Source organism: Abrus precatorius, unplaced genomic scaffold, assembly GCF_003935025.1.
Source record: "Abrus precatorius isolate BTA unplaced genomic scaffold, Abrus_2018 Scaffold2, whole genome shotgun sequence".
Lineage (NCBI taxonomy): Eukaryota > Viridiplantae > Streptophyta > Magnoliopsida > Fabales > Fabaceae > Abrus > Abrus precatorius.
The window spans coordinates 19,074,302-19,086,927 of record NW_020874362.1 but is presented as its reverse complement, the minus strand read 5'-3'; the positions used below and the strand labels follow the sequence as shown (position 1 = coordinate 19,086,927).

Genomic DNA, 12,626 nt, shown 5'->3' with positions numbered 1-12,626 from the left:
TACTTTCAAATTCACATTGTTTACAGACATTAATTCATGCTCTAATTTATCAGTACATGTCACATGTTAGCTTAATTCTGTAACTGAATATTAGAAAAATCATAAGTTATTTAATTCACAACCAAAATTCATGAAATCAGTGACATTCTTTCACTTTTCTTATCTAGTTTTAGTGAAAAATACAAGTAGAAATTCATTACTTTCATATCTCAGAACGAGTCCTAATTATTCTCTGTTGCTCACATTAACTCACTTCTTATAATCAGTTAAATATAAAAATCATAAATATTTTATTTTAAGTCCAAAATTAATCAAACCAGTGAGAATATTTTTCCTATAGTATCTATTTTCATACAAAATCAAGTTGAGTATTCATAACAAATAAAATAATGCCACATATATCCTTAAAAACAAAATCAAGTTTCTTAGCAATATGCACAAACCATTAATTTCATATAACAACAACTTTATAAAGTCATAAGTATTTTGTTTTAACTCCAATTTGAGTAAACTCAGTGCGTATGGTTTCCTTATGAAGTCTAGTTTTGTACAAAAATATAACTAAAATCACATCATGCATGAATTTTAAGAAGAAAGGAATGTAAAGTGAGCTATTCTCAAGAATCATTTACACACATCATTATATTAAAAAATGCATATTTTTTTTTTTCAAATCCAAATCAAGTGAAACCAATGAGAAATGTTTCAATAAGAAGTCTATTTTCATAAAAAAATAAATATAAAACTGAATCAAGACATATTGTTCTTAGAATATTATTTTCATGTAATAGAATTTAGAAAAATCATAATTAATTCAATTTAAATCAAAATAAAGTAAGACCAGTGGAAATTTTTTGAAAAGTTAATGATATACATGAATAAAATACAATTTTTTTTCTAAGTTTGTCTTATATTTTGCATTATTTGAGATTTAGTCCTTTTTCTTTATGCTAATTGCAATTAGGTCTTTTTTCCAAATCTTGAAGAGGTCAGGTTGTCCAGCAAGTTTTTCCCTTGCTTCAAAGTCATTGTTCAAGTCTCAGTATGGTTAAAAACATTTCTTTAGTCCTACTACTCATATGATTAATTATTTTAAACTTTTTGAAGTCTATTTATGGTCCAATCATAGTATTTTCTCATTTAAAGGTCCAATCCTTCAAATTTAACTCAATATCTTGATCAAATTCATATGCTTCTTATACTTCAGAGGTTTCAAAATCTGTCCAAGGGTCCAAAGTTTATTTCTTAGTAATTTTTTATTTTTAAATCATTTTCCTTTTACCCTTTCACTCAAAATCTTTAAAAATACATTAAAAATATTATTTCAAGTCAATGATAAATCTAAAATATCAAGAATATTATAATAATACAAGATAATATTAGGAAAATTTTTGTGATTTTTAAAATTTTTTAACAAAATAAAAATCAACACAAAAATAGTTATAACTATCTTAAAACTATAAATCTTCTTAAAAATTTATAAAAATTCCTTTTTATGCTCTACCAAAGCATAATCACGAAATTTTTTTACTAAGTTTAGAGTATTTATGCTATATAAAAGTCAAACAAAAACTTAGAACTCAAATCATGTGTCAAAAAAATATTTACAGAAATAGTAGACAATTTTTGACAAAAAACTCCTGATTATTTACAGAAAACTTTAACAAAACCCTCAAGCAATTTAAGACATGGATTCACATATAATCAATATAATATCATAAAAATACACATAACAATCAAAGTCATCAGTAAAATTCCCTCAAAATACCCATCTACAGTTGGTTAAGATTTTTTTGCAGAATTTTCTATTTTTGCTGTTCTTAACAATTTTCTTGGATTTTCTTGTTCAAATCAATTTTTTTTTCATATATCAATTAGACCCACAAAATTTTCATTTAATATAAAGGGTTAAGGGTTCCCCTTGACTCAAAATTAATTAACAAAAATATTCCCTCAATTTATGAACCATACTCCTCTCCCTTACTTGATTTTGTCTTTGCCTTTTTGGGTGAGGTTGTTAGGGTGTGTTGATCTCTTCTTTTTCTTCTTTTTCTTAGTCTAGTTTGAACCTCTTTACTACCGATCCAAGTCAACTTTGAGTTTGTCCAAAAAATTCCTCAAATGTTGAAGTTCTTTTGCTAAATTTAGTGGTGGAGTTATTTGGTGTTTTCGGAGTTTTTCCTACTTTGTTGGCTTGGAGAGTGACATGATTGAGTGGTGGGGTTTATTTTTGGCATGTGTTGGATGTGATCAGGTGTGTAGAAGAGTTTGGTTTGGCTGATTTAGGAATTTTGGCTAAGTCTTCAAATTTGCTCCATTCACACGTGAATTTAGGCTTTGTATTTGGGGAATGCTTTTTAATTTTTTTCTTAGTTTTTATGGGACAGAGAGTTCATGAACATTTAGAAGGGTAAAAGTGAAGTAACTTTGCTGTTGGAGCCTTCTCCAAATTAGGATTTTATCATGGTGAAAAGTGGTCCCCAATAATCATGCTCAAAGTGGATATTTTGGACCCTTGTGATGTCATCTAATTGGCCTAAGTTTTCCTTCTTAGTTTGCCTTTGGTTCTTGGTTTCTAATTTCAGATTTTTCCTCATATAACACTATTTTTGGTTGGGTTTGGTTGACATTTGGTTAGGCTCCTTGGTTAGGGATTGAACCATTGACCTTATGTCACATCATCAAGGAATTTTAGTAAACCAAGTCTTCTTTTTTATTGGCATCCTTCACCTCAGCTGATATCTTGTCCAATTATTGACAAATTTAGTTTATTTTTCGTGCTGAAACCATGCCAATTGGGTTGGGTAAGATACGATTACAAAATTGGAAGTTTTGGTCCATTTGCCCAGCTTTTTTCACATCACTTTGAGTGCTGAATTTGCAAAAATTGGTTTGAATTTTCTATTTGAGGTTTGGATCTGGTTCTTGAATGAATACAACCACATTTAGCCCAATAATTTGTCATAAAAATTTCAAAATTTTTCATTGTCATTTTCTTATCTAACTTGGGTCTTCTAGGCTTATTCTAAGGGTATTTTAGTCTTTTTGGCCAATTTTATAACTTATTTTAATTTTCTATTTTTATTCTCTCTGAATTGATTTTAAATTTTATAATACATAATTATGATGATATAGAATTATTAATTTTTTTAGATAATAATTCTTATTAAAATTGGATTAAACTATAATTCGTTACCTAATTTTTTTCTTAATTCATCTGTTTTTTTGGATAAATTTAACTAATTGTGTTTTAATTTCTAACTTTATATTTATGATCTAATTCTAATTTATTTAAATTGATACAATTAGTAACTAACTTAAAAATAAAGAAATTTTGAGATGTGACACAAATTATCTTATTAAGTAATTATACCCTATTATCATTGTTCAAATTCTTATTTTAAGAAGATAATAAATTAAGAAACATCATGATATAATACTTTTTATTATATTTTACTAATACTTTATATCATTTTTAATATTTTATAAATATAATAATGTTTTTGATAAACTATATTATATGAATAATTTTTATTAAAATATATATTTTAAAACTATATTTTTAAAAAAATATTTTACTCATTTTTAAAATATAATTTAAATTTTTATAATTTATTTTTCTTTAATTATATTTTATTACCAAAATTTTAAAAATTATTTAAATTTTTAATATTATATGTACAATTACTTTTTAATTTTTAATAAATACATATATATTATTAAAAAGTCAAAATGTTTTTTAAAAATTTATTTAATTTTAATAAAATTTTATTATTTAAATAAAATTTATATCTTATTTAATTACTTTTTATTTATTTCATAATGACATAGTGTTATTTGATTTACTTATAATATATATAAACTCTTATTTAATCATATCTTACGTTCTATTATTTCTTATCTTATTATATTCATTAAACAAGTCATAAAAATTTATTTGACATTTATCATAATAGAAAATAATATAAATTTTGTATCCTATTTTTTTTTATGTTTGTTTAATTAATTAAATAACATAAGTTTATCATACCGTATTATCATATTAACATGATATATATAATATTAATAGGACTATATCTTGTTGTTTAATATTATGGATGAATACAAATTCATGACTATATATAATTGACTTAATTACGATTTTTTATTTATATATTTTAACATGTATAATTTTAATTGATAGCATTTACTCTTATTTAAATTAAATTTTTGGTTCTAAAATTTTATATAACAATTATAAAAATTATAATATATTATCAATTTATACAAAAATATAAAATTTATATATAAAATTCTAAAATATTATATCTTTCGACTAATTTATATAAGCTGATAGTAGTATATGTTACATTTTTATTATATTTTTGTTAATTATTAAATAAAATTTAAAATAAATGAATTAATTAGGGTGATAAATAATTTTAAAAATAAATATAAATAAATAATTAAAATAAAAATGAAACATAATTTTACTTTTTGTAATGGTCTAACTCGACTACAATTACATATTATTTTGTAAAAAAGAAAAGGCAAGTTACTCGGTTGCAACGGAACGGGGATCCTCTGCGGAGCGGAAAGAAACAGAACCTCTCGATTTGAAGCTCAATGGATGTGGTGGTAGCAGAGTAGAAGGCATCCACAACCACAAGGGAACAGCTTATGTTTTACGTCAATCAAAACGAAGTGAACCCGTGATCTGGTCAAGGAAATGAGGACACTCTTTTATTAATATTTAATTAAATATTCTTGCCTTATAATATTAGTACGTGATCTGGTCAAGGTCTTATCTGGCGTATAATATAACCGTGCCTCCAACAACACGACCAAGAAAACGAGCCACGATGGTTTCCAAGACGGTTGAGCTGCTAAGAGAGGAGATCCCTGTGAAACAACAACCTCTCACTTTGTCTGGAGACACTAAAACAGGCCTCGTCCTCGTCGACCTTGTCAACGGCTTCTGCACAGTTGGGGCTGGCAATCTCGTAAATACTTTTAAATTTATTTTTTGTTTTGTAACATTTATTTTTTGTCTTTTTCCTTGGCATTTTATTGTATTTATTATGCAACGAAATTAATTGTTATATTGTTGCGCTTTATGTGACACGGTTTCGTTTTTGTCACTTGAGATGTTGTGTAGGCGCCCAAAGAACCAGATGAGCAAATTTCTAAGATGGTGGAGGAATCAGTGAGGCTTGCCAAAGCGTTCTCTGAGAAGAAGTGGCCAATTTTCGCTTTCTTTGATTGCCATTACCCGGATAGACCCGAACCCCCTTATCCGCCGCACTGTCTTACAGGAACTGATGAAGCAAAATTGGTTCCAGGTAATTTGTTTTATACTGTCGTTGTAATTGTAGGTAGTGTTTGGAGTATACTGTTTGTTTAATCTTTCAGATTATGTGTTCGAAATTTTAAAAGCTCTTTACTATCGTGATAAAATTGTTTTAAAATGACATTTGTTTTAATTTTTTTAGCATAAAATTATAGTAAATTATAGAATAAAATAAAATAAGAAATTATTAAAATGAATAATATTTTATAAAATGAGAACTACCAATTTTTAAAATTTTACAAACTACAAGTATCATACTTATGTAATTTGAATGACTGATTTGAGGATAATTGTACTGTTTGGTAGAAACATGTTAGAATGGGATATACTTTTTAAGTTTGGGAGGACAGAAAAATAAAGAATGTTAAAAAGCAATACCTTTTGCTTTTACTGAAGGGTTGAAGCTAAGAGAATGGAACGAAACAAAATTTTCTGTCTTATCTTGCTCGTGGGGCAAAGATTACCATAATTTTATTTCTCTGTAGATAATATGCTTTGAGTTCATTAAATTATTACTTGGTATGAGGATATGTGCTTATTAGGTTGGTTTGATTTGGTTTGGTTTCCTCTGATTCGAAGATCTCCTTTGGTTGGAAAATGAACCAAATGCTACACTCAGGCGCAAAGAATGCACTGACGGATTCCTTGGATCAATTGACAAAGATGGCTCTAATGTCTTCATTGATTGGGTGAAGAATAATCAGATAAAACAAGTGAGCACTTATTTTCAATTTGATTCTCTGTTTAATTTTGAACTTTTAAACAAAAAAGTGTCAAGTTAGTGCAGAAAGTAAGTTTAATGTAGAAACCTTTAATTTTTGACACAGGTAGTGTAAGACTCTATGGGTTTAAACTTTAAGGTAGATTTTGGTGTTATAGTTCTTACGCTTAACTCACCTGATTTTATTCGTTATATACATCCATGGGTATAAATCTCTATAGTATTATACCAGTAACTAATATCTTAATAAGTTGAACTACAGGAACGGATTCTTTATAACAGATAAGAACAATTTACTTTTGATGTATAGAAACTATAGAAATTAAAACTCAAATATATGAAAAGTTAATTCTTACTGGTAAGGATAAAAACTAAAACTCACTTGAGCTAGAAAAATAATTTGGGTAAAAACTGTTCTACCTTTCTTGTCATTCAGATGTTCTTATAATAGAAATCTGTACAAAACTAGATCCCTTGATTATAGGGATTGACTAGGTAATTATAGCAGAATCCTAATTACATTATTTACATAATAAATTAGATTTCTATATAAAAGGAAAGAAGGTAAATATGGAAATACAAATATTCTCAACAAACTCAAATAAATAATAGTATAGGGATTATGTTGGGTCTAAGCCAAATGGACCCCCATTAAAGACATATCAAAGGAGGGGTAAAAAGGGAAAGTTGAGCAAGGAGGCCGTTAGGCCAGATTCTAACAGCCTAACAAATTAGCATACGTGGAAGCAGTGTTGTCAAATGGCCGTTATGGCAGCGCCATGGCGGTATGGCGTGGCGGAAATGATGGACGCCGTTACGAAGATGGCGTGGCGTGGCGGAATGACGTGGCGGCGCCATGGCGGCCGTTACGAGCATGGCGGTAACGGCCGGCCATAGCGGAAATCGTGATAAATGGTGTTTTTAAAAAAAAAATGGATTTTCTGCACTTTTGGGCCAGATCCGACCCGACCCGACCCAGCTCAGAACCCAACTGCCTAAATCCAAGTTTTTTTTCTCTCTTCTCCTTACGATCTCACTCTCCCTCTCTTTGCAATCGCACTCTCTGCGATCTCACTCTTCACTCTGCTCATCTCTTTGAGCTCCCTCCATCTCTCTCTCTCTCTCTGCGACCACTTCTCTCTCTCTCTCTGCGACTGCTTTCTCTGAGATCTCGTTGCTGAGATCTCATTTTCTTGGGCTCTTTGTGTTTCTGTTTTGGTGCATTTCGGTCTATATTTTCGGCGACTGCAGCTACATCTCCGGCGACTGCACCATCTCCGGTGACTCCAACCTCCATTTCCGGCGACTGCACTTCCATCTCCGGCGACTCCATTTTTCTGGTAGCTATTTTTTTTCATTTTTCCTCTCAGTTTTTTCTTTATTTCTCCTATTTAAATTTTACCCTTTCCATCTTTCAATTTTTACCTCTCCCACATTTCTATTTTTCTCTGTTTTTTCTCTGATTTTCCTCAAAAAAAAATTCTATTTATTTCAGCTACTCTTAACATGGCTCAACATGAGTCTTCATCAAATTGTTCAAGAACTTCTAATCGTTCTGACCCGGGATGGAAATATGCTCATTCGGTGAAAGATGGAGATACAAACAACATTGTATGTAATTTTTGTGGAAAAGTTATGAGTGCGGGAATCACTAGAGTGAAACAACATTTAATTGGAAAGAAGGGTAACGTGAAAGCTTGTCCCAAGTGTCCAGAAGAAGTTAGAAAAGAGATTGAGACATATCAAAAGGAAAAAAAGAATCAAAATAATTTTGAGATGCCAAATGTGAGAAGCTTTGAAGGTATAAGCTATGATGTAAGTGAGGATGAAGAGGATACCCAAACCCGTAGCGTTACCATTGGAAATCAGAAAGGGCCAATGGACTTGTTTTGTAGAAAGCCTGAAAGTGCAATTGAGAAAAGAAAAAAGGAAAAATTGAGACAAACAAATATAAGAGAACGATGTGACAAAGAAGCCAAGGCAAGGGTCCATCAATACATAGCTCGATTTTGGTATCAAGCTGGCCTTTCCTTTAACCTCATTAAAATGAAGAGCTTTCAAGAAATGCTTACAGCTGTTGGTGCTTTCGGTCCAAATTTACCAGCTCCAAGTTATCATGATATTCGAGTTCCACTTCTAAAGAAAGAGCTAGAATATACCGATTCCCTCATGAAAGATCATAAAGAGCAATGGAGCAAACATGGCTGTTCCATAATGTCATATGCATGGACCGATCGAAAGCAAAGATGCTTGATTAATTTTTTGGTCAACTCTCCTGCTGGTACTATGTTTGTGAGGTCTATTGATGGATCTAATTTTGTGAAGACCGGTGAAAAATTATTTGAGATGCTTGATGCTCTTGTGGAAGAGATTGGAGAAGATAAAGTTGTGCAAGTGATAACGGATAATGGAAGCAATTATGTCTTGGCTGGTAAGATGTTAGAAGCGAAAAGACCACATCTTTATTGGACTCCTTGTGCAGCTCATTGCATAGATCTTATGCTTGAAGATATTAGAAAGCTTCCTTTAATAAAGAAGACAATTCAAAGGGGAATATCGGTTGTTGGCTTTATCTACAGTCATTCAAGTACCTTGATTTTGTTGAGAAATTTTACAAACAAGAGGGAATTGGTAAGACATGCAGTTACTCGATTTGCAACTTCTTTTCTATCATTAGAAAGACTTCACCAAGAAAAAGCAAATCTTAGAAAGATGTTTACTTCTGAAGAATGGTGTAAAAACAAGTTATCAAAGGAAGCTAAAGGGAAGCAAGCAACAAAAATTCTATTAAATCCTGTATTTTGGAATAATGTGGTGTATACTTTGAAAATCATGGCTCCTTTTGTCCGGGTGTTACGTTTGGTTGATGGAGAAAGAAGACCAGCTATGGGGTATATTTATGAAGCAATGGAGAAAAGTAAAGAAGCTATCATGAAGTCATTCAAAAATAATGATAGTAAATACAAAGATGTGTTTGCAATCATTGATAACAGATGGACTTGTCAGCTTCACCGTCCATTACATGCAGCTGGTCACATTTTAAATCCGGAATTTTACTATGACAACCCTCAAATTGAATTTGATTTGGAAGTTACAAATGGGTTGTATGATTGTATCAAGAGGTTAGTGCCAAGTCGGGATGTGCAACAAAGTATACTACTTGAATTACCAATTTACAAGAGCGGTGGTGGTCTCTTTGGGTCCGACTTTGCAAAATCACAAAGAAAAAGCATTGCTCCCGGTAATTCATCAAATTCTTCAATATTTTAATTTTAAGGTTATACTTCATCTTCAGAGTTATAATTTATCTTTCATTTTATAGCTCAATGGTGGAGAATGTATGGACATTCAGCTCCACATTTGCAGCAACTAGCTATCAAAATTTTGAGCTTGACATGTAGTGCATCCGGATGTGAACGCAACTGGAGTGTTTTTGAGCAAGTAATTTTTTATCTCTCGAGCCTACTATTTTCTTTTATAAATTAGAGAGAAACTGATTAATATTCTTATAATTCAACTCACGTTGCAGATTTATTCAAAGAAGAGAAATAGGCTTGATCACAAAAAATTACATGACTTGGTTTATGTGAAATACAACCAACAACTCAAAGAACGTTACAATCTTAAAGATGTAATTGATCCAATTACACTCAATGATATTGATGAGTGTAATGAGTGGTTGGTTGGAGAAATGGATGATGATGCTCTAGATGAGGATGCTGGAAATGACTTAGTTTTTGATGGTGATAACACTTTAAATTGGACAACTGTTTATGAAGCTTCTGGAATTGGAGAGCCTACAACATATACTAGGCGTCATTCTAAGAAAAGAAATAATCCATCAAGTGGTATCACTATCAAAGCTGCAAAAGTTTCCAAGATTAAGGCATGTTCAACAACAAAAGAAAAAGAGAAAATGGTTCTTGAAGATGATGATGAAGAATTAGAAGATGAAGAAATGTCGGAAGAAACAGAAGATGAATTAGAATTTAATCTTCCACAATCTGAAGGAGAAGAAGAGGAGGGATATGCCTTGGTGGATGAGAAAGAGAATGATTATGTTGGAGTTGAAGAAGAAGACTAAATTGATAATCTTTATTTTTATTGTTAACTTGACATTTGATAATTACATATTTTGTATTTAATTATACTTTAGATTGAAGGTTATGTTACATATATTTTTAGTTAATTATTTTCTATTATTTTCTGTGACCTATAGTATTTTTTTATATATATTTTTATATATTTTATTACATCCGCCATAAATCTGCCATAACCCGCCATGGTGGCCGCCATAACTTTATGGCAGTTTTTTGAGTTTCTGCCATGAACCGCCATCCGCCATTAATAACATTGCATGGAAGGAAAGAGGGAAGAGAGAGGCAGCTGAGGAGAGGGAATATATGGAGGCTGGACAGAGGGCAGAGGCAGGGATTATCAAGGAGGTTATTCAGGGTGGTTGCTGCCATAGGAGGAATCTCATTCTCTAGTAGCTAGTTTCCTTTCTGCTATCTAATTCTATTTGTTTGTATTACCAGGGTTATTCCTTGCGTTTGTTCTTTAAATTCTATAATACAATCAGTTCCTATCAGATTAAAAACACAAAATAGTATGGGGACTAAAACTCAAATTGATAAACACTACAAGGATAACTTACTGAGACCTTTTACACTGTACTGTGTCAATTAAATCTTTTATTTCTTATTGTTCATGGCATAGGTTGAATGATTTTTTTCTTTTATGTTATTTTCATTTAGTTCAGAGGTTTTTGTTGAGTTTCTAATGCTGTTCTTTTCTTGTGACAGATTTTGGTCGCTGGGATATGCACTGATATATGTGTGCTGGATTTTGTCTGTTCTGTTTTGTCTGCAAGGAATCGTGGTTTCCTTCCTCCTCTGGAGAATGTGATTGTATCTTCCCAAGCTTGTTCTACTTATGATGTTCCATTACATGTGGCCAAAACTAACAAGGAAGTGGTATCCCATCCACAGGTACCAGGTTGAATTAAGTTTGGTTTTTGGTGAAACACTTGATTATCATAATGTTTCTTTGCTTGAATTGTTGTCTAAATTGCAATTCTGCCCTTTCTTGTGTTGGTTATGATTATTTTGAACCTTGCAACTTCAGTTGTGTTCAATGTTGGCTTGTGTGAGAAAAATGAGTATGAGGGATCTCAATATTTAGAAGCTGGGGGTGATGGTAATTACTATTTCATTTGACTTTTGGATCACTTAATAATATCTAAGAATGCTTGAGTTATGCTGGTAAACATGTATCTGCTCTGATTTAATATACGACAATGAACACTTATCAATAACCTCTCATGAGTTCTGATGCTCTCTCCAGACCACTTTTTGCTGACATTAATGCTACACACGTTGCGATTGTGTCTGGATTAGATTCATCATTAGCCATGGGACACTAGAGATTAAGAAACTTTTGTAGTCAGGACCTTCCAGAAGGGTGAGAATAAACAACTTCGCAAGAAGGGAATTTGAGATATAGTTTACAGTTTTGGTTGATAGGATATCAAGAAATTTTTGTGATTTCCATCTGAGGCTTATGACCTATTTATGGTGTTCCTATTAGTGCAACGGATTAACTTTTGTCAGCACTAACATGGTTTGTGACCAATTGGAAGCAATTATGCTGATCTTACACTTGTAAATTGGAACAAACATTTGTGATCCAATGGATAATTGTTTTTAATGCTTATTTATTTATTTTTGTTTTTCTATGCTGCAGGAGGTGATGCATCACGTTGGCCTTTACATAGCATGGGGAAGGGGAGCCCAGATAGCATCAGAGGTGTTATTTGAATAGCAGAACTTTAAGTGTTTGGGGATTGGAATAATTGAATTGAAAGAACATTAATGCATGTTTGGAAATAAGTTTATTTTGAGAAAATAATCGTTTATGATTTACAGCCTTGTAATTTGAAAAATAAGCGATTATTTGGATGAAAATAATCTAATCCAAACATGCACTCAGGTGTCAGTCTATAGGAGAATTTGAAAATGTACTTAATTAAAAAAATACCTAATTTAAGAACATGTTTGTTTCTTTTTTTAAAAACAGTTTTCTATTTTTAAAAATAAAATATAATACTCTTTTTTTAAAAATAGTTTTTTTTCTTAAAAATAAAATACAATACAAATTTGTATTATATTATATTTTTAAAAATAGAAAACTGTTTTTAAAAAGGAAAACAAACATGCTCTAAGCCTTGTAGTGTATTTGAACTTGTGTTTCATTTCTATTTTAACCTTGAAAATTCATGAACTTATGTTTCATTTCTATTTAAACCTTGAAAATTCATTGTATATGCCCTATAGAGCATCTCTAACGGAGATGCCTAGGTTACTGTTAGGTAGCACTCAAAGTAAGCAACAATTGTTCATGGAAAATTGTGCCAGAATCGTACCAACTTTTCTCACACTGAAAATAGAACCAGAAATCTGACATGACAAACTTGATGAAACTGAAGCCGAATTGAACGAGATTGTAACAATTTTATAGAAAATTACACCAAGATGAAATTACAAAATCCAATTAAAACTAGAGTTGACAATTTAA

The 12,626-nt window shown here is 30.9% G+C and overlaps 1 protein-coding gene across 1 annotated transcript; it reads left to right on the top strand.

Annotated features, from left to right (window-relative positions):
• The first annotated feature begins 4,624 nt into the window (after nucleotides 1–4,624).
• Nucleotides 4,625–12,358, top strand: LOC113858641 (nicotinamidase 1-like). The gene is made up of 5 exons (XM_027491358.1): nucleotides 4,625–4,982; nucleotides 5,138–5,321; nucleotides 5,909–6,042; nucleotides 10,856–11,041; nucleotides 11,796–12,358. Exons 1-5 carry the CDS (start codon nucleotides 4,842–4,844, stop codon nucleotides 11,871–11,873), a joined length of 723 nt encoding a protein of 240 aa, XP_027347159.1. The 5' UTR covers nucleotides 4,625–4,841; the 3' UTR covers nucleotides 11,874–12,358.
• The last annotated feature ends 268 nt before the right edge of the window (nucleotides 12,359–12,626 follow it).